This window comes from Halictus rubicundus, chromosome 1, assembly GCF_050948215.1.
Source record: "Halictus rubicundus isolate RS-2024b chromosome 1, iyHalRubi1_principal, whole genome shotgun sequence".
In the NCBI taxonomy this organism is placed as follows: Eukaryota; Metazoa; Arthropoda; class Insecta; order Hymenoptera; family Halictidae; genus Halictus; species Halictus rubicundus.
In genome coordinates this window covers 30,767,852-30,795,622 of record NC_135149.1, presented here as the reverse complement: position 1 = coordinate 30,795,622, position 27,771 = coordinate 30,767,852, and the positions used below count along the sequence as shown (strand labels likewise).

The following is a 27,771-nucleotide window of genomic DNA, read 5'->3' as shown; positions in this document are numbered from 1 at the left end:
GGTGGCCGGTCGAACAGGTACGCGCGAACCACCTAACCGAGGACCTAACGTCGTGGCCGCAGCGTTCCTCCCCACCAAGGTTCCCCCCTGAAGAAGAAGCGTTGCCGATGGGAGTGGCCAAGCCTAAGTTACCCCGGTGGCGAGTTCTCGAAGAGGCTAGTCAGGATCAAGAAGCCGTTCGGTCTGGTTCGAGAGTTTGTCGAAGGACTTCGAGGACGCAGTCTCAGGTGTCTCTTCAAGGATATATCCGAGGATTAGACGGGCAGGACTCGAGAACGAGGCTGGGACTCTCTCCTCTTCGTCTTATTCTTCGTTCCGACTGCTACCGATATCCTCTTCGTGGTGCAATAGAGTGACGGGGCCTCTCAGTGACAGTTCGTCGTCGTCCTCTTATGATCAGAGGACTCTCAGTGCGATATATCTTACTTCGAGATCATTATTTCGCCGGTATTCTTGATTGAAGAGAGAGAGAGAGGAAGAGGATCCGGAAAGTGTCACGCGGTGATCGCGAGGAATTGGTTGGTGATCTATTTTGATTGATCCTTCGGGGATCTGTGCGCGTCAGACACGGCTTTTGTGGCATTCTCGTGGAGGCTGGGAGCGCCGACGCGCTGAGATGACGGTGACCACGAACTTCTCGATGATGGGACCCTACATCACTGGATACCCCTTTCAAGGTAAGCTCCTCCTGCAGACCATAATTGCTTTAGATCACTAGAAAACAATTTTTCTTCTTTCTTTAGACCAGTGGAATTTTGTCTGGTTTTGCTGGACCCGAGCTTTCAGATTAATCTAGATCGTTATCGAAATAACCAGTGCATTAACCCTCCGTGTGAAATCAAGGTCGTTTAGATCCGAAGGGAAATCTCGCTGTTGAATTTCTTTCTCTCCAATATTTATTTTTTGTACCGTTAACGGTTTAAACATTTGACGATCCCACGATTGTATATCGAGATAGAGACTTCAATACGTATTCCAGAATTTTGTTAGATTTTTTGGAAGCCTAGAACAGTCGAAGAATTGATATTGGACGTAAAGATCCAGGCTGCCCACTGGGGGTTAAAATTTTATTTTATTTGCGGTTTTAGTTGTCGTTGGTTTACTCAGCATTTTCCCATGCACACCCTGTATAGTTTGATAGCAATATTTAAAATGATAACAGTATTTACAAGATAGTTTGATAACAATATTTAAAATTGTTTACCTTTATTTAACTTGCCAGTTTGCTTTAAACTAATGTGAATAAAAATACATGGGGTGCCTCATGAAACATAGGGTTAGGGTTAGGGTTGAATCCAATTTGAGTTAATCTCAAATTGTTTACCGAGTGCAGACATTATTTTATACCCTCAGTCAGAATTTAGAATATTGGTATACAATCCTAAAAATAGATGGCACAGAAAAATGGCACGGAAAATTTCTCTAAAGATTGAAGAAAATAGAAAATAACCTTTGAAAAATAGTTTTGGAATTTTGTGTTTTCATCGGATTTGATCGAGCGCACAGTAGCACAATTTGTTGCAGTCCCGTTGATTCCGACGGTCCCGGGAAAATTTTTAATCCTTTTCGGGGTAACAATGGGGACAGGTGAGGGGTTGCGAAACAATAGCGAGCATAGCGTTACCATTCTGTAATATTCTTGGATTCACCGAGCGAGATTTTACAACTAGCCCGGTGGCCAGAAAGTCGCCCAGAAAATTGACCGGCGGGAGGATACCCTTAAGGTTTTTAAACGGACCGTTGATATATAACTTTACCTGACCCTAGAAGACCGGAACATTGTCATTAATGACGGCCATAAATAATGAAATGTATTTTCCGAGGGATTCTGCCCGCGTCGCTCTGGAAAACTTTCTGAGTTTGCACGGCTGTACCACTCGGCTTTTTTTCTCGGTGAAAAAATTAGGATACCTGGGAGCCCACGAACCCCCTAGCCAACCCCCTCTTGCACCCTCAAAAATTTTTTTGAGCGAAAGAAATTCTTTAATTAACATTACGAATAGTTTTTGAGTCCTTATATTGTGCGGTGTAAATTGCGTGAGAAATTTTTATTTCTCCTTGATGAATTTTGTGAACCCCTAATCGAACCGACCGCAAATTATAGGAAACTCGATTTAAAATTGGCCTGGGCGTTTCTGAGGAATTCATAAACTAATATTGAATTTATTTAATTGTTTATATTGTGGTGTAGCTGTTCTCACAATTTTTATTCCTTCCAGGTATATTTTTTGAACTACCCTTAATCGAACCGATCGCAAATTATAGGAAAGTCGATTTAAAATTGGCTTGGCCATTTTTTAAGAATTGCTAAAGTAATATTGTATTGATTTGATTGTTTGTATTTTGGTCTAGCCGTTCTCACAATTTTTATTCCTTCTAGATCTATCTTATGAACTACCCTTAATCGAACCAATCGCAAATGATTGGAAAGTCGATTGAAAATTGTCTCAGTCATTTTTAGAGAATTGCTAAACTAATATTGCATTTATTTGATTGTTTATATTCTGGTCCCGCTATTCTCGCAATTTTTCTTCCTTCTAGATATGTTTTATGAACTACCCTTAAACTTCTAATAGAAGTATCAAAACTACCTCGTAATTTATTGAAAAATATCAAATCGTCCAGAAATAAAATCATCAGAAAATCATTTCAACCGCTTAGAAATTCCAAATGAAATTACCTCGGTAATTTTCTTGTAGTTACGCGTTGCTGTGTATTTAAAAAAATTGTATCAAACGGATCACAGATGGAGGATCACACGGGAAATAATTTCCAGCCAATTAGGAGGTCGTTTCCTCTCGTGATCGAGCGTGTAATTTCCAACCTTGTTTCTTATTGTCGCTTTCCCCCTCCGGAAAATTCGAAGATCCTTGGTCTCTGGATTTTCTGGAAAGGACTCGAGGCCCCCATGGACCCTGTTTTATGGCGTCATAAATTTCAGTATCCTGCGGGCACTGCACCGTCGTCTCTGTTCCCGCACGAAAATTTACATTCGCCGCCGGAGTGTCCCGTTAATTAATAATAAAACTCGGTACAACAAAGGATATGTATACCGTTCGAACAAAACGCACAGCCTGGAAATCGTCGTCGTCGAGGACGCGTAATTGCGATGCAAATGTAAGGCGGCCTCTGAATTTTGCATTTTTATTTGTTGCTTACGCTTGTCCCGAGGGAATCGTCATTTGTCACTGTCCGGGTGGTACGCGCCGTGTGTTGTTGCCGAGTTTAATTGCGGCGGACAATTAGTCAACGAATCGTTTGCGCGCGCACCGCGCTCGTATATGCAAAATGGAAGCGTTTAACGCCCGGCGAGGAACGGGTAATTAAATATTCCCGGAAGATTGATAACGCCGCGGACGCGTTTCTCGCAATTACGCGCTCGATGCATCGGCGATCGTTAATTATTTCGCTGAATCTGTCGAAACCCGTTCGCGGGATGCGCGCGCGCGCGCCACGGCGAAAATCATGCTGAAGAGGAGAAGAGACCCTCTCTCGATTAGCCTCGCGAGGAACGGTTCTTCCATCGTTCGCAGAAGCTGTCGCATTTTTCTGCTAATTAACGCTACCGTCTCTCATCGATTAACGCGCGACTAATCACGTTTAACGCAACAGGATGTCAAGTCGCGAGCTTGACACTATGTATCGGACATAATCACTCGTTTCTAATCTCTCTCTTGCACAATTACGATCGTTGAAATTGTAGAAATGTTTTCGTTAGAAATTGTCGAACTGCTTTATCGATACACACGTTGCAAAACTGTATGAAATGCAAATTTTTAAACAAATAGGTATAATTTATTAGCCCTTTGCGCACCAATGTCAACTCTGCAACTATTTACAATATTGTAGTTACAATTACAATTACAATTACAATTGGTAGTTACTGTTACAATATTGTAGCAGAAAACAATTTCCGATCACTCGGTTTGTACATTTAATAAATTGCTAAATGTTCCAAAGTGATATGGATAAATACAGGCCGTTTGATGTGCACAATACGAAAAATGTTATAAAGAATTTAAATTTTCTAGGTAGGATTTACTTAAATGTCTGTGATTTTGAGTCCAAATAATTTCGAGTCCCAATAATTTCGAGTGCAAAGGGTTAACTAGAAAATGTTTATTGGTAAGCGTAGAGAAAAGATGCCGTGAATGTTTGTTGCCATATAAGTTTTATTGTACTTGAAAAATGTGCACGTGTTATAAACGCATAAAGATCCCCAGTTTAAACATCACAAAGGATTTATTAATAGCGCTAAATAAGACCACGGTTAAATAATAAAGAGCACGTCTAAATCGGTTCGGAATCGGGTCGAGGATCGGCTGGGAACCTTGCACGAGTTTCTAATTAGTCGAGGAAATTAATAGTCATTTTTTCCACCCCCGTTTTCGAAGGCTGCGGCACCCGCTCTCGCAGTTTTTCGGCCGTCGGCTGCACTCGAGCCGGTGCAACACGCCGATTATGCAACTCTGACCGCGGATTCTGCGCAATTGCGACCACCGATTCAATCTGCTTCCTCTCTTGCACTCCATTTTTTCCTCTCTCTCTCTCTCTCTCTCTTCATCTCTCTCTTCATCTCTCTCTTTCTCTCTCGTCCCTCGTTTTCATTACGTGAACGATTCGCTCGAATTCTCCCGCTCCGCTCGTCTTCGCGCGTCACCTTGACGCACGAGATCACCGTGGGAATCGAATCAGGTTTCTAATCATCGATTATAACGATCGATCCTGTTTTCGGAACTCTCCTAAACCCAATCGTGACGTCACTGGCCCCAAAAAACCGCAAGAAACGTTCATATCGAAGAAAACCGCGTTCCCTCGCCTAGCGACGCCATTTCTGCAAATATTACTCTTTATTTAATAAGTCGAAGGACTGCTATTATTCATCTGATATATTGGTTACAGCCCTTTCGGATTTTTTTTTGTGTAAAATTTTGCAAACTTTCGGCAAAACCGAGGGAAAACAATGAATCATGTTTTCCCTATCTCTCATTTTTTATTTAGTCGTCGTCGATGGTCTTTTATTATTCTTCCAATATTAATTACAGTCCTTTCGAAAATTTTTTCTGTAAAATTTTGTGAACTTTCGGCAAAACCGAAGGAAAACAATGAATCCTGTTTTCCCCATCTCTCATTTTTTATTTACTCGTCATCGAAGGACTTTTATTATTCGACTGATATATTAATTAGTCCTTTCGGAATATTTTTCTGTAAAATTTTGCAAACTTTCGGCAAAACCGAAGGAAAACAATGAATCCTGTTTTCCCCATCTCTCATTTTTTATTTACTCGTCATCGAAGGACTTTTATTATTCGACTGATATATTAATTAGTCCTTTCGGAATATTTTTCTGTAAAATTTTGCAAACTTTCGGCAAAACCGAAGGAAAACAATGAATCCTGTTTTCCCCATCTCTCATTTTTTATTTACTCGTCATCGAAGGACTTTTATTATTCGACTGATATATTAATTACAGTCCTTTCGGAATTTTTTTCTTTGAAATTTTGTAAACTTTCAGGAAACCGTTGGGAAACAATAAATCACGTTTTCTCTATCTCTCAATTTTTATGTATTCGAAATGAATTAATTACTACGTTATGTAGTAGAAATGAATTAATTACTACGTTATGTAGTAAAAATGAATTAATTACTACGTTATGCAGTAGAAATGAATTAATTACTACGTTATGCAGTAGAAATTCTCTCAATTTTTATGTAGCCGAAATGAATTAATTACTACGTTATGTAGTAGAAATGAATTAATTACTACGTTATGTAGTAAAAATTGATTAATCACTACGTCAAGTGGCAGAAATTTTGTAAACTTTCAGAAAACCGTGGGAAAACAATGAATCATGTTTTCCCCATCGACGATTCCATTCACTTGTTATCGAAGGACTTTTATTATTCAACTGACACACACCCTTCGATCGTTTTTTCTTTTTTGCGAAAATCACATTGTGTTTCTTCATGCTTAAAATTCTTCCGTTCGCTTTTTGCACGGATCTTTGTCGAAGGTCTTTAATCGGTTCTCAATTAAATATTCTCCTCGAACCGCGCGCAGTCTGTTTTACCATTTTTCTATGAAAATCGAGTTTCCTGCTTCACTATACAATCGTTCTCGAATTTTTTTTTCGTCCAATATCGAAGGACTCCATTGCCATATTTCTTTTTTCAAGTGAACACACTCTTCGACCGCAGTTATGTCATAATTTGTCTGATACGCATTTTTTCCCGATCGTCATTGAACGATGCTCGTTACTTTTCAATTATGCAAATTTGTTCTCATAAATTCCAGTCACCGAGAATATCTTTTCGAAGCCTAAACGTCGGCTACACCTTCGTAATCGTACTTATCACTAGACTAATTTTATGCACTTATAACAAAAATTAGTAGGTGTCATTTTAAGTAGCAAAAATATTCGAAAAATTTAAACATACTATATTATTTCCAATCCGCTAAACATTATAAGAAAGAAAATAAATTTCAGACTTGAGTTCGTTGCAATCCGAGTAAAAAATTTTTATTTTGCTTGGCCAAATTGGAAACCTCAAAAATTCCCATAAAATCAAAGCAAGTTATTTAACGAAATAAAAATGGAAAAAAATTAAATGATATTAACTCATCCTCCAACTTTCTTGCATTCTCCTAACAAAATTTGATAGAATGAATATATTAACAAAACCTGGACCTATGGCTGACACGGCAGTCAACGTGTGAAAAGAAAATTTGCATTTGTTTAAACATCGAAAGACTCTCTACATCTATCGATTTCAAGATGCAATTCGACTGCAGTGTTGCAGCACAACTTATCAAACAATTCTCCCGCGAGACTTCTGATCGTCAATTTTTTCCTCGAGCATTGTTGAAGGCCTCGGCTCAATGTAACAATTTCTGAGGTTTCCCACACAGAAACGGTACGTAGTTTCTTGTTTCGAAGTTGAAAATTTCTTAGACAACAGGTGTCCGAGATGGCCGCAAGAACGAGGAAGAAAACAGGCTTCTCGATCGGAGCCGCGCGAAGATTTTTTGATCGATCGGGATCGCTGGGATACGTTATCCTCTATCGGGTAATAAGTAACTAACAATTTGTTTTTCTCCGATGTCTCGCATCGACGACCACGCGACGCAGCACGCTTGATATTCCACTACACGTATGTGTGTATCGTTCGTCCCGCGCGGAGACACGTTTCTCAGTCATAGTTTTTCCATCAGGTTCACTATGACGGAAAATGTGAGTCACACAGTCTCGGCACCGGGGGCACCGGTTGTTTTGCTCGTTTCGATCGGTGCAGATCGATCCAGTTGCCGCGGTAATGTTCGACTCGATTAGTTCGAAGCCTGCGATTTCGCTGTGTAAGAACTGTTACGCCTACGGACTATAGCAACCGCCTCGTGCCGCGTGTATTCGTTGCCGCGGTTCGAGGAAAAATTCTGCTGCACCTGCCAGTGCAACCGGTGGATCTAGGTCCACGGAATAAATTGCCGACCACGAGAAAAACCCGCTTATTATAATTAATCACGGCCGGAGACACGCTGGATCCTGCGCTGTTCTCTTGCGAACGATCGAAAAGTTCATACGACGCGATTCTGTACGATTTTTAACGATTTTAACAGTTTTTCGGAGCCACTGAATGTGTCGCATGCAATGTCACTTTAAATCACAGATCCTTCAAATCCAGAATTTCCTAAAATATCGCAATTTTTATATACGGAAGTCCAGAGACACAACAATGGATCTACGAAACACTAAAAATGGCAAAAGTGCATTTATTCGGAATTTCAGCAGTTTGTATTACATGTTCAATGAAATAAGTTTGTTCAGATGAACGAAACATTTTAAGATAAACTTGAAAGTATCAATAACGTTTCGAAGTAGGTTCCGATGTTCCAGGATTCAAATGTTCCTATCGCCATTTTTAATTGTCAATTTTTGTAAATTGCCTAGCACGAAGGGAATGTATTTAGTAAACTTAAGAAAAGGAAACTTGTTAAGTATGGAATTTTATTAATTGAAATATTTGAAAGTAGGTTTCGATATTCCAAAATTCAAATGTCCCTATCGCCATTTTTACGGAGGAATAGCTATCCAGGTATAATAAATTGCCTAATCCGAAGGGAATGTATTTAGTAAACTTAAGAAAAGGAAACTTGTTGAGTATGGAACTTGATTAATTGAAATATTTGAAAGTAGGTTTCGATATTCCAAGATTCAAATGTCCCTATCGCCATTTTCTCGGGAGAATAGCTATCCCAGTATAATAAATTGCCTAATCCGAGGAATCCCTGAGGAATTCGGGAGAATTAAAATGGACAATCAGAGGAAAATATTGCACGTTGACGTGTGCCGGGCAAAAGATCGGCGAAGCGAAGCCGGTCTCTCGATCGCGATCGAAATTATACGCTATCAGTGTTATGCGTCGTAAACCCTCAGAATTCATTGGTCTTATCGTAATTTATGGGACCGTGCGGCACAGTCGATAACTCTTTCCTTCTCAGGAACAAGTCTCCTTTCTTCTTGTGCTGTTCCCCTTTCCTTGTTGCTCCCCTCGACAACGCAGGAAACACGTCGAGGTGAAGGTGGAACAATAAATCCAGGTTTCTCTTTATTCGCCATCGAGTAACTGTTCTCTCGCCTGGTTCTTTCACTCGGCAGCGAAACAAAAGGAGCAGCGCTTGACCATTTCGCAATCGATCGTCGCAAACGATCCTCGTTGTTTTATTGTACTTCCTATTCGGTGTTATTGAGGATGTTGTTTCAATTCCGATTGTTCTCTGTCGTCAGATTTGGGATCTATACCTGGCCAGGGCCGCGTCAATCAACTCGGCGGTGTCTTCATAAATGGACGCCCTCTGCCGAACAGTATTCGACTGAAGATCGTCGAGCTGGCCGCTGCCGGAATCAGACCCTGCGTCATTTCAAGGTAATGAGGACTATTTCAATTTTATTTTGATAAATATCTACACTTTTTTAACCCTTTGCCCTACAATGTCGAGTCAGACTCGCGATGAAGATTCTGAACAGAGTAGTTTAATAAATATTAGAGGGACTCGTGAGTGATCAATTGTTTTGAAATCTAAAACAAACTTTGTAGTAAATACAGGTTTTTATTTCTTAACACTAGGTTTACGGAGCACTAATAATGACTATTTTACATTACCATATAAAAGTAACAAGAGTATGCTGCCCAAATTTTTAGCCGTTTTTTTTAAATAACATATTCCCAAAGAAATAAATTTGTTAAAAATAACATGAATATATCTATCAAAATCTATGGCCATTTTTTAAATAATATATACCCAGAAAAATCAATTTGTTAAATAATTCCTCATGGATCTATGTTCGCAATCTCAATATTCGTGAATTTAAAATATTAGAAGCCGTCATTTTGACGGGTCCCGTAAATCTAGTGTTAATTCATTATATAATCTCCATCATTATAGTTTGCCATCTTTCCTGCAAATTTTCAATTCCCCTCTCATAGAAATCCTTTTCACTTTTGATACCCTGAAAGCGGAATCCACGAAACAATTGCATTAGGATTCTTCCAAAAATTCTTTTCCTATCATTGTCAAGGACAGTTTGCCATCTTTCCTGCAAATTTTCACTCCCCCTCTTATAGAAATCCTTTTCACTTTTGATACCCTGAAAGCGGAATCCACGAAACAATTGCATTAGGATTCTTCCAAAAATTCTTTTCCTATCATTGTCAAGGACAGTTTGCCATCTTTCCTGCAAATTCTCAATCCCCCCCTCATAGAAATCCAGGGTTCGTCAAGCAAAATATGACTCAAGGTGCCTCGTTGCATCTTCTACAGAATGTTTTATTTCTTAAATAATGCTCCAGAGATCTGAAAAGATCAGAGGGAGCAATATCCGGTGAGTACGGGGGTGCGGTCAAACTTCCCATTGCAATTCTTTGATTTTTTCCTGAATGAGTTTCGCTGTATGGGACCGGGCATAGTCAATTTGCAGTATCACACCTTTTCCGTGAGCTAAAGATGCCCTCTTTTTCAATAGTTCTGAATACAGCCGTTGTAATTGCTGACAATACAACTGAGCAGTAACTGTTTCTCCAGGTTTCAACGACTCAAAGTGAATTATGCCACGACAGTCCCACCAAATGCACAGTAACACCTTTCCAAGTGATAAGCTAGGTTTAGGGGTTGATATTGCGGTTTGATTTGCAGAAAGCCATTGCTTGGAACGCTTTATGTTATCACGAAGAATCCATTTTTCATCTCTGGTAACGATTCTGCTAAGAAATGGATCTCTACGAAATCTGGATAGCAATGAAGTGCAAATTGATCGACGAATATTCTTGTTGGTCTCAGATAATTGACGCGGTACCCATATTCCTTGCCTATATGCCTTTCCCATTTCGTGTAGGTGCCTTTGTATAGTTGACCATGCGGACCCAAGGCTTCTCGATAATTCTTGTATACTTAATTTTGGATCGGCTTCCACTAGAGATTTTAGGGTGTCATTATCAAATTCAACTGGTCGTCGGAGGCCTGTCAGAGAGATCATAATCACCGGCAGCAAACCTTCCGAACCAACGTTGACACTTGTTGACCTTCAATACATCTCCATAAACATCGCAAATTTTCTTTGTTGTTACCGTCGCATTATATCCCGCACGAAAATGAAAAAGTATGCAATGACGAATATGATCCCCGGAAGGTACGGACGCCGCCATTTTATTACAGGGTTACAGGGTACAGGGTACAGGGTACAGGGTACAGGCAAAATAAATTCTTTGGAAATAATTGATTACTTATGGGCACCCCTAATATGTATGTTATGTAAGGCACCACTAAAAATTGCTGCAACATTATTCAAAATATTTTTTACATTATTAAATTTATTGTATTTAATAAGTTGCTAAACATTTCAGTATTGTACAAGTAAACTGCACCATTCTCCTATGTGCAACATGAAAAATATATATATAGGAGGGAAATATTCTAGGTCGAAAGAAATGTTTTGTTTTGGAGTCAGAATAGCTTCGGGTGCAAAGGGTTAATTTCTTTTAAACCGAAATAAAATTCTATTTTGTTGTAGTTGATCTTTTTTTTCTATGAAGTTCTGAATGATGCAGAATTTCGAATCATTATAATCGCAAAATAAATAGTAGTGCAAGGGGTTAATTCGTCGAACAGGTGCTTTAAGACAGGGGGTGGGTGCTCCACCTCTCCCCCTGTGTCCTCTTCCCAAAAAACCTAACCTAGACCCAGCCAAAATTTATTTAAGATTGCCAAGTTCGCTGTAGTGTACCTAATAGTTTTTTTTTGCAAATGTCTTGTCTTTGTAATAATAACTGGATTGAATTAAATCAGATTTCATTTTGTTTCTCGGTTCGATATAGGCAACTGAGGGTATCGCACGGTTGCGTCTCGAAAATCCTGAACCGGTACCAGGAAACCGGAAGCATCAGGCCTGGTGTGATCGGCGGTAGCAAACCAAGGGTAGCCACACCGGAAGTCGAGGCTAGGATCGAGGAGTACAAGCGCGACAATCCTGGCATCTTCTCCTGGGAAATCCGCGATCGATTGATCAAGGAAGGAATCTGCGATAGGACCAGCGCTCCCAGCGTTTCTGCGATCTCCAGGCTGCTGAGGGGTCGTAATCCTGAAGATGATGCTAAGCTCGGCGACGGTGAGTTTCCTGAAATGCCTTGAACACACGCAAAACAATTTTCTGCAACATTCTTGCTAACCCTTTCCTATTAAAATCGCATATGCGTGAGAAAGAAAATTATTTCTGTGCAAATTGTTGTCTAAAATCACAATGTGTGATGGGGTGTCCAAAAAATTGATGTCTTCTCTCTGTTAGACTTTTTAATATTTTCTGAAAATATAATTCAACTACATACATCTTGTACACAGTTTGATGAAACAAAACTGCCCTTAAAATAATACCGTGCTGCAAATAAATTGAATTCTCTGCGAATTCAGACTTTAGACTCGATATTAAAATTTAACTGCATCCAAACTTTATGTTTCAATTCCCTATTAAAACAGTCTTCAATGGACAGCTTCACCTAACTTTAAAACAATTTGAACTCCTGCTGCATATTCCCAAGGTTCTATACAAATTCGCGAAGAAAACTTACCCCTCACTTACCTCCACCATTTTCAATAAAATTGTCTTGTCAACCTCCGCCCACACAAACAAAGTTCGTCAACAAAGGTGCTCGGCGGTAGTCTCTCGAATAAAAAATTGTACGCACAGACGATCCACAGGCAGAACATTCGAAGAAGTGTCCGACAAGAAATTTTTTCGCGTTCTTTCCCATCCGCCGCGACCAAGATTGATGATCCGCCTGAATCAGTGAATCAGGCTGCTGCGAATCATCCTGCGACAGCGCCACCGTGGAAAATTAGATTATAACGACACCGGCTCCGTAATTTGGTCCTCGAGGTTCCAGAGCTCGAGTCAGAAATTGAATCGACCCGTCTTTTTACCTCTCCTAATTTTCTTGGCCTCGGGAATCCAGTTTTTCGCGATCGCCAAATTTTTGCAACCGTAGACACTCGCTGTTTCCATCTCTTAGTAGTCTTACCCTCGCCAACCCTTTTGTGGACGCTAAAAATTCTTCTTTTAAGTCTGGAAAATAATTGTACACCTCCGAACAGGTTTTCCCTGGTCACTAAAAAAATTTGCACGCATGAATACCGCGTGTTTTTGACTCTGCAAAATAATTTTCGACTTTCGAGCAGATTTTTCCTCGCCAGGAATTTCTCGGTTGCGCAAAATCTGTGGAATGGTCAACGCGGTGTCCCTTTGAGTGTGGAAAATAATTGTACCCTTCCCTTACCCCTTTTGTGGACGCTAAAAAATTGTTTGCGTTCTTTTAAGTTTGAAAAATAATTGTATACCTTCGAGCAGGGTTTCCCTGGTCACTAAAAAAATTTGCACGCATGAATACCGCGTGTTTTTGACTCTGCAAAATAATTTTCGACTTTCGAGCAGATTTTTCCTCGCCAGGAATTTCTCGGTTGCGCAAAATCTGTGGAATGGTCAACGCGGTGTCCCTTTGAGTGTGGAAAATAATTGTACCCTCCCCTTACCCCTTTTGTGGACGCTAAAAAATAGTTTGCGTTCTTTTAAGTCTGGAAAATAATTGTATACCTCCGAACAGGTTTTCCCTGGTCACTAAAAAATTTTGCGGCCATGAGTACCGCGTGCTTTTGACTCTGTCAAATAATTTCCGACTTTTCAGCAGATTTTTCCTCGCCACGATTTTCTCGGTTGCGTAAAATGTGTGGAATGGTCAACGCGGTGTCCCTTCGAGTGTGGAAAATAATTGTACAGGTCTGAAGGTTTTTCTTATCCACTGAGAGTTCCGCGTTTGAAGTTCCCGGCGCGGCGTCGTTTCGCGAAATTCGCCAGGCGGTTTTTCCCCGGTAAAAAGTGTGTCCGCGATAAAAGCGACCATTAAGGTGTAACAGCTTCCTGCGCAGGGTAATGTTCCATCCGTGGGCAAATTACCCACGCAGGAAATTACGAGGCAGATCAAAAGTGGAGCTTAGCGATGTAGTTCGCAGTTAATTCGCGCTCCGACCAGAAACTTTCCTCCTGGGACTCTTTAATCATCGCGGACCATTTCGAAAAAAGTGTTTCATAGTCGCCGTTTCCCCACGGGCGTGTTTAACTTCGATGAAGATCCGGAGGGTTAATAACTGTAGCACGGAACTTCTTAGAGAGAGAGAGATGTTAGGGCTCGATATTTTGTTAGGTATAGTTCGAAGCCGTTCGAAACTTGCGAAACGCCATCGCGGCGGCGAACAATTTATCAATTCGCACGGATCTAAAACAGTTTTGATACGATCGAGGCGCACACTCTAGATATCGCCATGATTCCGTGACCCTAAGGGAAAATAAGACATCTTTATGCGCTTCCGGTGCCTCGCTACAAACCGTTCCAGATAATAATCCCTATTCTTGAATGCACGGTTGAAAAAAGTGTGTCAGTCGCGCTCTCGTCGAGGCTGCAGAACTGTTTCCATTGCTTCCACGAAGTAAAAGCAAGACTGTCGATTTTATATTCGTTCCTAACTGTAGTAAAAATGTCGTGGATTTTTTAAAACATTTTTTTTTTTAATCCATCCAAGTTTGGTTAGATCCGTCGGAAATTAATTACATTTTCAATGCCTTAAATAAAATGTGTAAGAGCAAAATTAAGAGACTCTATGTCATTCTTTGGGGTCTTTGGAAATTTACAGAATTTTCTAAAATCAGTGACAGTATTAGTACATTTGCCAAGAATAAAATAGTACCATTTATGTTTGCCTAGAAGATAATTTAGGTTTCGAATTTTATTGCGATGACAAAAGAATTATTGGGAAATGGAAGGGGTATATTAGGACAATTTTTAACAAATTGAGCAACCCTTCAAAGGCCCAGAACCTTCATAGAAATTTTTGTGCCATTTTTTTGTGCCTAATTGTGCCATTTTCGCTCCAAACCAAATGCCCCATATTTATTTCAACAGATAAGCAGTAAAATACTTCCATACCTCCTGGTAAAAAATGTGTCCACTTTGAAAGTGTCCAAAACAGACTTCGTTTTACCTCCCCAAATTTTCTCAAAAAAATCTGGACACGGCTACCATGTCTATAATTTGAACAACAACCAACTTCGCCGGATAAAATGGACTCCGTCGTATAAAACTAACTTTGCCGAATAAAATGGACTTGGTCGAATCAAATTAACTTTGTCGAATAAAATGGACTTGGTTGAATCAGACTAACTTTGTCGAATAGAATTAACTTTGTCGAATAGAATTAACTTTGTCGAATAGAATTAACTTTGTCGAACAGAATTAACTTTGTCGAATAGAATTAACTTTGTCGAACAGAATTAACTTTGTCGAATAGAAATAACTTTGTCGAATAAAATGGACTTGGTTGAATCATATTAACTTCGTCGAATAGAATTAACTTTGTCGAATAGAAATAACTTTGTCGAATAGAAATAACTTTGTCGAATAAAATGGACTAGGTTGCATCAAGTTAACTTTGTCGAATAAAGTGGACTTGGTTGAATCAAATTATCTTTGTCGAATAAAATTGACTTTGTCGAATAGAATTAACTTTGTCGAATAGAAATAACTTTGTCGAATAAAATGGACCTGGTTGAATCATATTAACTTCGTCGAATAGAATTAACTTTGTCGAATAGAAATAACTTTGTCGAATAGAAATAACTTTGTCGAATAAAATGGACCTGGTTGAATCATATTAACTTCGTCGAATAGAATTAACTTTGTCGAATAGAAATAACTTTGTCGAATAGAAATAACTTTGTCGAATAAAATGGACTAGGTTGCATCAAGTTAACTTTGTCGAATAAAGTGGACTTGGTTGAATCAAATTATCTTTGTCGAATAAAATTGACTTTGTCGAATAGAATTAACTTTGTCGAATAGAAATAACTTTGTCGAATAAAATGGACCTGGTTGAATCATATTAACTTCGTCGAATAGAATTAACTTTGTCGAATAGAAATAACTTTGTCGAATAGAAATAACTTTGTCGAATAAAATGGACCTGGTTGAATCATATTAACTTCGTCGAATAGAATTAACTTTGTCGAATAGAAATAACTTTGTCGAATAGAAATAACTTTGTCGAATAAAATGGACTAGGTTGCATCAAGTTAACTTTGTCGAATAAAGTGGACTTGGTTGAATCAAATTAACTTTGTCGAATAAAATTGACTTTGTCGAATAGAATTAACTTTGTCGAACAGAATTAACTTTGTCGAACAGAATTAACTTTGTCGAATAGAAATAACTTTGTCGAATAAAATGGACTTGGTTGAATCATATTAACTTCGTCGAATAGAATTGACTTTGTCGAATAGAAATAACTTTGTCGAATAGAAATAACTTTGTCGAATAAAATGGACTAGGTTGCATCAAGTTAACTTTGTCGAATAAAGTGGACTTGGTTGAATCAAATTAACTTTGTCGAATAAAATTGACTTTGTCGAATAAAATGGACTTGGTTGAATCATATTAACTTCGTCGAATAGAATTAACTTTGTCGAATAGATTTAACTTTGTCGAATAGAATTAACTTTGTCGAACAGAATTAACTTTGTCGAATAGAAATAACATTGTCGAATAAAATGGACTTTGTCGAATGAAATGGACTAGGTTGCATCAAATTAAGTTTGTCGAATAAAGTGGATTTGGTTGAATCAAATTAACTTTGTCGAATAAAGTGGACTGTGTCGAATAAAACCGACTTTGTGGAATAAAATGGGCTTTTTCGAATAAAACGGACATTGTCGAATAAAATGGACTTGGTTGAATAGACTAGACTTGCCATAATAGTCACAACACCGAAACCGTTAGACTCCTCTGGCAGGCTGGATTAATTCCTGAAAACTACCCTGATGCCGGCCGCCGGGGCCGATTTCGGCGATTTCGCATCAGGCAAGTAGCACACGAAATAACCATAATCTTCAGAACCGATCGAAATAGGAAAATTGCGAATATGTCGGAACTTAGTAGCGAGTTCGCGCTCAGGATCGTGTTCCGATGACACGCCCCATCAGCTGGCCGCTAAGACCACCAAGGAATCGAAGACGGTAGCTGGCTGCCGGGGTCCGTAGCCGAGAAGAGAAACGGTGAATGAATAAATTAAATGGTCGCGCATTAATCAGCCTCGCGTTTCTCGATCTTGGAAATTACCGGTTTCTCACCGAGTGCCGGGGCCGCCGCGTCGAACGCGCGGTAGCTCTGTAATTTTCTCGCCGCCCGGTACATGCCCACGTGCACGGCCCCGAAAGTTCGATAGGTGGTATCGAGGGCCGAGGATGAAGAAGAAGATGCTGCGCGCTTCAAGATCCACGGAGGATCTTCGCGTTCTTGCCAAGGGTGAACGATCCTACACGATTTCCTCGCGCCTCGATTATCGACGAACGCTGCAATTAGTTCGTTCGCCGAAACTCGACGCTAAAATGTAAATGGTTTCGCGGTGGCCGGGTTCGACAGCTTTGGAAACGCCGTAAACTACCCTAAACTATCTTCGGAGACTCTACGCACAGTTACGTGATTGTCTTCAGGTTCGTTGAATCACACTAACTTTGTCGAATAGAATCAACTTTGTCGAACAGAATTAACTTGGTTGAATCAAATTAACTATGTCGAACGCAATGGACTTCGTTGAATGAAAGTGACTTTGTTCAATCAAATTAACTTTGTCGAATAGAATGGACTTGGTTGAATCAAATTAACTTTGCCGAATAAAATGGACTTGGTTGAATCAAATTAACTTTGCAGAATAAAATAGACTTGGTTGAATAAAATTAACTTTGTCGAACAGAATTAACTTGGTTGAATCAAATTAACTTTGTCGAATAGAACTGACTTTGTCGAATAGAATTAACTTTGCGGAATAAAATTAACATTGTCGACTAAAACCGACTTTGTCGACTAAAACCGACTTTGTCGACTAAAACCGACTTTGTCGAATTAAATGGACTTTGTCGAATAAAATGGACTTTGTCGAATAAAATGGACTTTGTCGAATAAAATGGACTTGGTCGAATCAAATGGACTAGGTTGAATCAAATTAACTTTGTCGAATAGAATTAACTTTGTCGAATCAAATTAACTTTGTCGAATAAAATTGTCTGTGTTTGAATAAAATGGACTTGGTTCAATCATATTAACTTTTGAAACGCCGTAAACTAGCCTAAACTATCTTCGGAGACCCTAAGCACAGTTACGTGGTTGTCTTCAGGTTCGTTTCGGGGGGTCAGGAATATTAGAAATTTGAGAAATCTGCTTCGGAACATTTCTGACGGCGTTTGTCACTATGGGAAACGTGAATAGGTCAATTTAAAATTATTTAGAATCGTGCAATTTTTTTCCAGTTTTCCAAACAGTGTAACTTTTTGGGGAATGCATAGTTGAAGAGGCTCAGAGCCATTCCATCAGATATAATATTGTGTTTACTCGATGTATGTCCAAAACACGGTTCTGGCCACTGACATATATCTGCTAGGAGACACTATTCCTTCATCCACGCCGAACGAAAAAAAGGGCAGCGAATCTCTGCCCTTTTCTGGAGGCCAAAGTTCAGGGACCCTCACGGGGGTATACCCCGCGGTAGTGGGGATAATTCTGGGACTTTTATCGGCTAGGCATTCGCGACATATATAGAGTAAACACTGTATTGGGTCTATTACAGGTCGGACTCGACTGACTAAAACTACTATTCGTGAAAGGGCAACTTCTAATTCAAATCTTTGGTGATCAATATTTTATTTAACATTATATTGGAATTTATTTAAAATTATTTCAAAATTATTTAATATTATGTTGGAGAATTTTGAAGAGCGGATTGTTTAAAAATTGTTTGGAGGTTCGACACACTTTTCTCTACCCATTCTCAAACAGTGGGAGTTTCTTTCGAATTTGTTTAATAATTTTTTAGGACGCGTTTGCGAAGGTATTTCTGTAATGCGCGCCAATATGCCTATTCTTTTCGATGGAACGGTTATTCATTGGTTTTTCGGCGAGCTATCTTTTGTGAGCATGGTACAGAATGATCGATGCTAAAGATTTCTCACGGTAGGGGGTTGTTTCCACCCCCGACGACAAGACGCAGCCGATGCTTGTGCCGTCGGCGGTGGTCTGTCGTGGGATCACTCGGAACAGAAAGTTCGTCGGCGGACTTGAAAGGGAGAAACGAGAAGAAACTGCCCTGTAGATTTGTAAGTCGATCGGACCCGATGGTCGGCCGCCCTTTCAAAACAAAAAGAGGAGGGCAAAAACAACGCGTTAACTGCCGCGGGGGTGGGAAAGCTACACAAGCGCCGACCACCGAATGCGGTTGATCACTCTCCTATAGTTCATCCAACAAACTGAAAATATTCAATCCTGTAACGCTTGCTCTCCGCTCCAGAAAGTTTTCTGTATAATCTGGGACCGTCGAAATTTTAAGAAGTTTTCATACCGATACATTAAACAGTTCGTCCGATTTCTTTGATAAGAGAATAATTGAAATTTCCCCGAACCCTGTACAAGTTTAAAAAAATTGTAATCCAGGGTCTGTCGAGTTTTCGTTTGACTTTCATTGCAGAATAAATTCCTGTAGAAGAATGTTGACGTCTTTAACACTAGGTTTACGTTATAACATTGCGTTATAACATTACACTATAAAAATAACGCGAATGTGCCGCCCAAATTTTTAGCCATTTCTTTTTAATAACATATCCCCAAGGAAATAAATTTGTTGAATAATTCCTCACGGATGTATCTGTAGAATCTTAATGATTGTGAATAAAAAATATTAAAACCCGTCATTTTGACGGGTCCCGTAAACCTAGTGTTAACGATTATAAATTGTAATATATTTTATTAGGAATCCGAAGAGAATTATTTCGAGTCCAATGGCGACCCTAGCGCTTAACCCCTGGTTCTACAATTCTAATAAATATGTTTGTTATTCATTTCCTTTAAACCGAAATAAAATTCTATTTTTCTATTGATGAACATATAGGCGTGCAATAGGTATAAATTTTCTCCCTTTTCTAGGAAATTACGAATTACAAAGAAGTTCTAACAACTGAAACCGTGAAATAAATCGTACCGCAAGGGGTTGACGTGCCAGCGATTCCTGTTTTGGGAAAATTTAATAGCCGTTTTTCCTCGCGTCCATTTTCCCCGGGAGAACGCGTGTTCGCCGACGTCTTCCGACGATCCGGTGTTGCAGAATCGCGGCGACCGGCTACCCAGCAATCTCTAACACCCCGCGGGTTAATATCGGGGTTCGAAAGTTTGGTAATGACTAGCCGGTAGCGAGCGCTTAGCCTCGCGGAGGTTGCAATTTCTGACGTGATCCTGCGAAATCGCCTTCATCCTGACTTTTCGTTCGAAGATACCGAACCACGCTGGGGCACCTCTCTGTCGATCGCGTACCGATTTCAAGAACTCGTTGAAAAGAGTTGCCGAGAAAAGGGCAGGGCTTAATAAGCTCCGAAAAGATACATTTACAGAGATTTATCGATCAATTTTAACCTCGATTGCGGTCTAAGAATGATCCCCGAATAAGTACACTGCTGAAGGGCTTTCCGTACGAAGGTACACATCGATCGCTTGTTTATTCGCATCGAACCTGTCATTAAAGCCGAATTTTGTTTAAAAAGTGCTTGCCTCGGGAGCGTGTTGCCTGTTCATTAATTCGCTGCAGATATTTGCGCGATGCCGATTTATTCTTGTCATGCAGAATATTTTTTAATCGGTGAAATAAATTTTTCCGTTGGTCTTCTTCGCAGAAAATTTCTGTAAAACGCTATTTTCTATACTGTCGTGAAGTAAAGAATGTTTAAACGTTAGAAATTGTCCGGTTTGATGAATTTTACGAGCACACTGGACAAGACAGACGAATCATGCAAAGAATAAATAATGAATAGATTTTAGCGAAATTGTTCCGAGCAAGGTAAAATTGAAGAACGAGCGAGCGAGGATGTTGGAGAGCCAATCTCGAGGAATTGTTCGTTTCGCGAGGAATTCGAGCGACGAAGAAGAAAGGCTCTCGGAGACGTCTCGCATTTTTTAGATTATAGTAAATTTATCATCGGGAACCGCGGAGACGGACGACACGTCCGTAAAAAGACGAAGAAGTCGCGGAAGAGCGAAGGCCCCGGCGCGTCTTGAAATTGTCGAGCGGCTTTGCGCGGTCCGCGACTAATCGGCCGACGACGCCTGACGCCGGGACGCCCCGCGTTGATGCCCATTCGACACGGACTCTATTCCCGGACCCGGACCCGCTTCTTCCTTTTCCTTTCTCGCTTCGGCTCGTTTCTGGCGTTCCGCGAGCTACTGCTATTCCCCTCGACCCCCTCTCCCCCAATTTACATTTACATTGCAATTTCAAAACGCGCAGTCGATCGATTTTTACACCGACAATCGATCCCTCCTCTTCCCGTCGCTATAGTTCGAATTATTAATAATTGCTACGCAGACTTTTACACGTGGTTCTCTTTTTCTGAGGTCTCTGAGGAATTCTGAGCTTCCCTTCATCCCCCTTCAATTTTTATTTATTCTTCTGGTCAGAAATAAGGTCAATCGTCTTTCAAGTGATTCTCTAATTATTAGGGGTACCTATAAGTAATCAATTATTTGCAAAGAATTTGTTTTGCCTGTACCCTGTAACTCTGTAATAAAATGGCGGCGTCCGTACCTTCCGAGGATCATATTGCATACTTTTTCATTTTCATGCGGGATTTAATGCGACGGTAACAACAAAGAAAATTTGCGATGTTTATGGAGATGTATCGAAGGTCAACAAGTGTCAACGTTGGTTCGGAAGGTTTGCTGCCGGTGATTATGATCTCTCCGACAGGCCTCGAACGATCAGTTGAATTTGATAATGACACCCTGGAATCGCTAGTGGAAGCCGATCCAAAATTAAGTATACAAGAATTATCGAGAAGCCTTGAGTCCGCATGGTCAACTATACAAAGGCACCTACACGAAATGGGAAAGGCATATAGGCAAGGAATATGGGTACCGCGTCAATTATCTGAGACCAACAAGAATATTCGTCGATCAATTTGCGCTTCATTGCTATCCAGATTTCGTAGAGATCCATTTCTTAGCAGAATCGTTACCGGAGATGAAAAATGGATTCTTTGTGATAACATAAAGCGTTCCAAGCAACGGCTTTCTGCAAATCAAACCGCAATATCAACCCCTAAACCTAGCTTATCACTTGGAAAGGTGTTACTGTGCATTTGGTGGGACTGTCGTGGCATAATTCACTTTGAGTTGTTGAAACCTGGAGAAACAGTTACTGCTCAGTTGTATTGTCGGCAATTACAACGGCTGTGTTCAGAACTATTGAAAAAGAGGGCATCTTTAGCCCACGGAAAAGGTGTAATACTGCAAACTGACAATGCCCGGCCCCGTACAGCGAAACTCACTCAGGAAAAAATCAAAGAATTGCAATGGGGAAGTTTGACCGCACCCCCGTACTCACCGGACATTGCTCCCTCTGATCTTTTCAGATCTCTGGAGCATTATTTAAGAAACAAAACATTCTGTAGAAGATGCAAGGAGGCACCTTGAGTCATATTTTGCTTGACGAACCCTGGATTTCTATGAGGGGGGTATTGAAAATTTGCAGGAAAGATGGCAAACTGTCCTTGATAACGATGGAGATTATATAATAAATTAAGATATAAAAACCTGAATTTACTACAAAGTTTGGTTTAGATTTGAAAATAATTGATTGGTAATCAATGATTACTTATGGGTCCCCCTTAACACTAGGTTATATAAAAATAACAAGAATATGCTGCCCAAAATTTTAGCCATTTTTTTAATACCATATACCCAAAGAAATAAATTCGTTGAATAATTCCTCATAGATATTGTATTTTTGGAATCTTAATAATTGTGAATTAAAAATATTAGAACCCGTCATTTCTTAGTAACTGGACCTCGAGTTTGTATTTGTATATTCTATGAACCATATACTTTCATAAACTACTTTCCGACACTATAAAGCAATATACATGTATCCAACGCCCAACAAAGTGGCCGGCGACTAATTGATCGCAAAATGAGGGGTGTGTACCGTCAAAATGATGACTATCCCGTCGATGAGACCTAGTTCGCTGGCTGTCGATATAATGAACGTAGCCCGTGACTCGAAATAAAAGAGAAAAGAACAAAAGGGCGAGTAGTGTAGCGAACCTGAGCCAGTCGCGAATCGAGTGTGAAATAACCAGCGCAATGTGTGCGGCGCGGAGAGCGGTTCCTTTTGAACTCCGGGCACGGCAAAACAAACCATAAACGTGCGTTCACCTGGTGGAGACGGGGGCCAGAGGCAGGTGACACGAGGAATTAATAGCTATTAGACGCGACCCCATAATTTCGTCTCTCTTGTCCGGGTCCCCGGCACCCCATTATTTCAATGTATTTCTATTATTTTGTTGCTCGTTCTGCTAACCAGTTGCGTGTCGGTTGTTAACGCGAGACAAGGGGAGGAAGCACGCGAAGGATGCGTTGTAAAATATCTTCTTCCTGCTCCGTTAGGCCTCTTTATCCATGGCGTTCCGATTCGTTATTAAACCCATAAAAACGGATACCCTCTTATTTTGTCTTTATTCCGAAGGAGACGTCTTTGAGGAAGACGCTGTTTAAGGTTTTTCTGACCGAATCTCTGAGGACACTGCCAATTTGAATAAACGTTCGGGCATTTGATGGTTGGTGGGCTGCTGTCAAAATATCGGCCCATTTTGGTCCAGGAGTGAACCTAAATTTTGATTTTGTATTTTTATTCTCGTCAATTCAATGTTCTGTTGCATTTAAACTAAGAAGAGGAAGAGGATCATTGTTAATAGCGAAAAAGTAGGTTTAGAGATGTGTAAGAAAATGGAAATCTACGGATTTCGATGCCTTGGGAATTCTTCAATCCCTAAGGAATTCAATGCCTAAGAAATTCGATGCCTTGGGACTTCGATGCCTTGGGAGTTCGATGCCTTGGGAATTCGATGCCTTGGGAATTTAATTCCTTGGGAATTCGATGCCTTGCGAATTCAATGCCTTGGGAATTTGATGCCTTGCGAATTCAATGCCTTGGGATTTCAATTCCTTGGGAATTCATTGCCTAAGAAATTCGATGCTTTGGGAATTCAATGCCTTGGGAATTCGATGCCTTGGGAATTTAATTCCTTAGGAATTCGATGCCTTGGGAATTTGATGCCTTGGGAATTCGATGCCTTGGGATTTCAATGCCTTGGGAATTCGATGCCTTGGGAATTCGATGCCTTGGGAATTCGATGCCTTGGGAATTCGATGCCTTGGGATTTCAATGCCTTGGGAATTCAATGCCTTGGGAATTCAATGCCTTGGGAATTCGATACCTTGGGAATTTAATGCCTTGGGAATTCAAATCGTTGGGAATTCAATGCTTTGAAAATTCGATGCCTAAGGAATTCAATGCCTAAGAAATTCGATGCCTTGGGAGTTCGATACCTTGGGAATTTGATGCCTTGGGAATTCGATGCCTTGGGATTTCAATGCCTTGGGAATTCGATGCCTTGGGAATTCGATGCCTTGGGAATTCGATGCCTTGGGAATTCGATGCCTTGGGAATTCGATGCCTTGGGATTTCAATGCCTTGGGAATTCAATGCCTTGGGAATTCGATGCCTTGGGAATTCGATGCCTTGGGAATTCGATGCCTTGGGATTTCAATGCCTTGGGAATTCAATGCCTTGGGAATTCAATGCCTTGGGAATTCAATGCCTTGGGAATTCGATACCTTGGGAATTTAATGCCTTGGGATTTTGATGCCTTGGGAATTCAAATCGTTGGGAATTCAATGCTTTGAAAATTCGATGCCTAAGGAATTCAATGCCTTGGGAATTCAATGCTTTGAAAATTCGATGTCTTGGGAATTTAATGCCTTGGGAATTCTTCAATGCCTAGGAAATTCGATGCCTTGGGAATTCTTTAATGCCTAAAGAATTCAATGCTTCGAAAATTTAATGCTTTGGGAATTTCAATTCCTTCTGTATTCGATGCCTTGGGAATTCAAGTCCTAAGGATCTCGCTACGGCTACCACAAAATCATAACAAACTAACAAGAGAAGAAATCAATTTCTATTTCATCCCCTTTCCTCCAGCAACGCGTTTATCATCCAAACTATCATTCTTCTATTCATATTGAACATAGATCTCTCAGTTTAATAATTCCCACCAAATCTAGAAGACTGAACAAATTTCTAATAGTCTGATTTATTTATTCATTCCAGGTAAAACCAGCTCCGGATCAGACTGCGAAAGCGAGCCAGGCATCCCCTTGAAGAGGAAGCAAAGAAGGAGCAGGACAACCTTCACAGCCCACCAACTAGACGAGCTGGAAAGAGCTTTCGAGAGGACTCAATACCCGGACATCTACACCAGAGAGGAACTAGCTCAAAGGACAAAGCTGACAGAGGCTAGGATCCAAGTTTGGTTCAGCAACAGGAGAGCCAGACTCAGGAAACAATTATCCTCGACCACTTCTGGAGGCTATGTCAGTTCCGTGGCTTATCCTGCTGCATCCTATGTCCTTCATCCTCCAGCCGCACCTCATCCTCACGCTACCGTGCCTTCCAGTCACCCACATCCTCATCCTCACGGACAAACTTTGCCTGATACTACGTTCTCCTCCAGTCAAGGTAGGTTCAATATCTATCCTAGTATACAAAAGTTTATGGAATATTTTTACTGTGATAAAGACTCACAGCCAATTAACCGGTATCCAACCACGATGACTGATCAACATTATTTTCAATAGTTCCAGAACTGTACTCCTCCCACCACACCACCATGTCTCACCAGTTGACGTCAGAGTCCAGCCGTCTGCCTTCATCGGTTGGCTCAGCACCCAGTTATGGTTTACCACCACCGGTATCGTACCCCAGCTCGCTGCTGCCAGCAACGTCATCCACCAGCACCAGTCACATGACGCATCAAGCATCCCCGGTGGCTCCAGCATCGTCCACTTACCAGCAACCCAGCAGCCATCAGCTCCCACCCACTCCCAACTCCTTGGTCACCATGATGGGTCCCAATTCTGGCAATTCGAACCCCTCATCCGACCACATGACCTCCTCGGACCTCCCGATCAGCTCTGTGTCCCCTGTCCAGCAGCAACAACAGCAACAACCCAGCCAGGGGAACACTTCACCCTCTTGGAACCTGCCAATCCCTAGTGGAGGGAGGATAGGACTTCCCAGTCCACCCTCTAGCCTTCAGCAACCCCACGCACACACCAGTCATCATCCCCATCAAGCATTCGCTAGCCACTACAGTGGTCAAGGCTTCCAACAACCACCCAGACCTACTCCTCATCAACCCTTCTACAGCTGGTACTGAGGCTGTCGTGTGGTTCTCCGATTCAATTGTTTGCATGGGAGATTGTTTTTTAATCTGTTGCACCACTGCCAGCTGGTTTGGCTGGTCGAATGCGCCATTTTTGTGAGCGATCGTTCTGCCCTCTGTTGGTAGTAGACTGCGGATTTTAAGGTTAGGGACCCGACTACCGTGGGGGTACCAATTACTGTGCATACATTAAGTATCCTTATTTTTAAAGCATAATGAATATTAACCCTTTGAACTCGAGTGGTGAATCTGATGCGACACTGAAAATTGTTGTGGCACTGTTTCGAAGAAATTACAAAAAATAGTACACAATATTTGTTACATTACAAAATTTGTATCTAACAGATTGCTAAACATTTAAATATTATATATGAATGAAATGAAAACATTCTAAGACTGAAGAAAAATTTAATTTTAGAATTAGAATGGCGCCGACTGCAAAAGGTTAAAAAGGAGATATGTAACATATATATTAACTGATTTTAATGAACAAAATTTAATATCTCTTTTTTAATATCCATTATGCTTCACAAATTAGTGTAATTAATATAGCCACAGTAATTGGTAGCCCCACGGTAATTGGGTTTGTAACAAGAGTGAGAAGATGGAATTTAAAACGGTGAAATGGTTAAAAGAATTTAAGAATAATGTACTTCTCGATATATGTTAACAACACGGGTCTTGCGCGGTAGTGGGGATAATTCCGCGACGTTTATCGTCGAGGCCTTGGCGACATATATAGAGAAATCACTGTATTATCTTCCGTCGATTGAAATGAAGGAAGGAGGATAATTTTATTTGACTCCTGTTTGACAATTGACGCAATTTTTATTTTGCGTAAATATCCGCAGTCTAGTTGGTAGACTTTGGTTTTTTGTCCCATAGTTGTTCATGGTGAATTGAATGGGTCATTAACACTAGGTTTACGGGGCACCAAAAGTGACTATTTTACGTCATAAAAATAGCGAGAATGTGTCTGTCCACATTTTTAGCCATTTTTATAATATGTAATTAAGGAAAGAAATATGTTGAATCTCTCGTGTCTTTACAATCTCAATGATGGTAAATTAAAAATATTGGAACCGTAAAACTAGTGTTAAACATACCTGTTAATTATTAGATCGTCGTTCATTGTCTACTGTGATTGCGAAGCCTGTTGATCGAGGGTTCATGCGCTGACTGTTGGACTAATTAGTAAATAATATTGAGTCTTGGAAATCCTAACTGAAAGCTGATTCTTTTGGACCTGTGATGCAACGGTCAGTGCGAAGGCTGAGTGAATGTACCGTTTGAGTATTTGTTGATGATACTATGTTCTTGTCGAGTATGCTCGGAAACATAGTTCATTCTTGTCTGTAAAATACTCGATTAGATTCTTAATTGGGGAACCAAGGAAACCAATTTGACTGATGTTTTGAAGGTCGACGATTCAAGTGCCCTTATCTAGCAAATTGTCCATTTGTATAGTTAGCAGACAGGATTTAAGAGTAGAGATATTTATTTAAATGAAACTTCAAAGAACTGGAGGAACTCGATAAGTCGTGCCAGTAAATTCAGTGTGTATTTGTTTAATTATTAGGTTTGTAGTGTACGTAGTTGTATATAAATTTTAGGGTAAATTCTTCTTTTTTAATGTTCATTATCTTGAGGACAAACGCGTCCAGTGATTATATTTATACGTTTACGAGTAGAGAGTGTAAATATTTAAGTTGAAAATAGCAAACGCCTATTAATGATTGGAAGACAGTTTGCAGGCAACTGTGTTTGATCGTTCCTTGTCATGTAACAAATGTAAATTCGCTATGAAGCATAAATTAAACAATGTAGGTAGCTAAATAGTGTAAATATTTCTGTACTTCTTTCATTCTTG

The 27,771-nt window shown here is 40.3% G+C and overlaps 1 protein-coding gene across 1 annotated transcript; it reads left to right on the top strand.

The window, feature by feature from the left end:
- Positions 1 to 450: 450 nt before the first annotated feature.
- On the top strand, positions 451 to 26,183 carry LOC143361769 (segmentation protein paired). The gene is made up of 5 exons (XM_076801442.1): positions 451 to 677; positions 8,784 to 8,922; positions 11,368 to 11,657; positions 24,788 to 25,195; positions 25,315 to 26,183. Exons 1-5 carry the CDS (start codon positions 617 to 619, stop codon positions 25,893 to 25,895), a joined length of 1,479 nt encoding a protein of 492 aa, XP_076657557.1. The 5' UTR covers positions 451 to 616; the 3' UTR covers positions 25,896 to 26,183.
- Positions 26,184 to 27,771: the final 1,588 nt, after the last annotated feature.

Coding starts and splice junctions, on each gene's coding strand:
- LOC143361769 (XM_076801442.1), top strand. CDS start 617: ATGACGGTGACCACGAACTTCTCGATGATGGGACCCTACATCACTGGA. Junction 678..8,783: donor CACTGGATACCCCTTTCAAG/GTAAGCTCCTCC, acceptor CTCTGTCGTCAG/ATTTGGGATCTATACCTGGC. Junction 8,923..11,367: donor AGACCCTGCGTCATTTCAAG/GTAATGAGGACT, acceptor GGTTCGATATAG/GCAACTGAGGGTATCGCACG.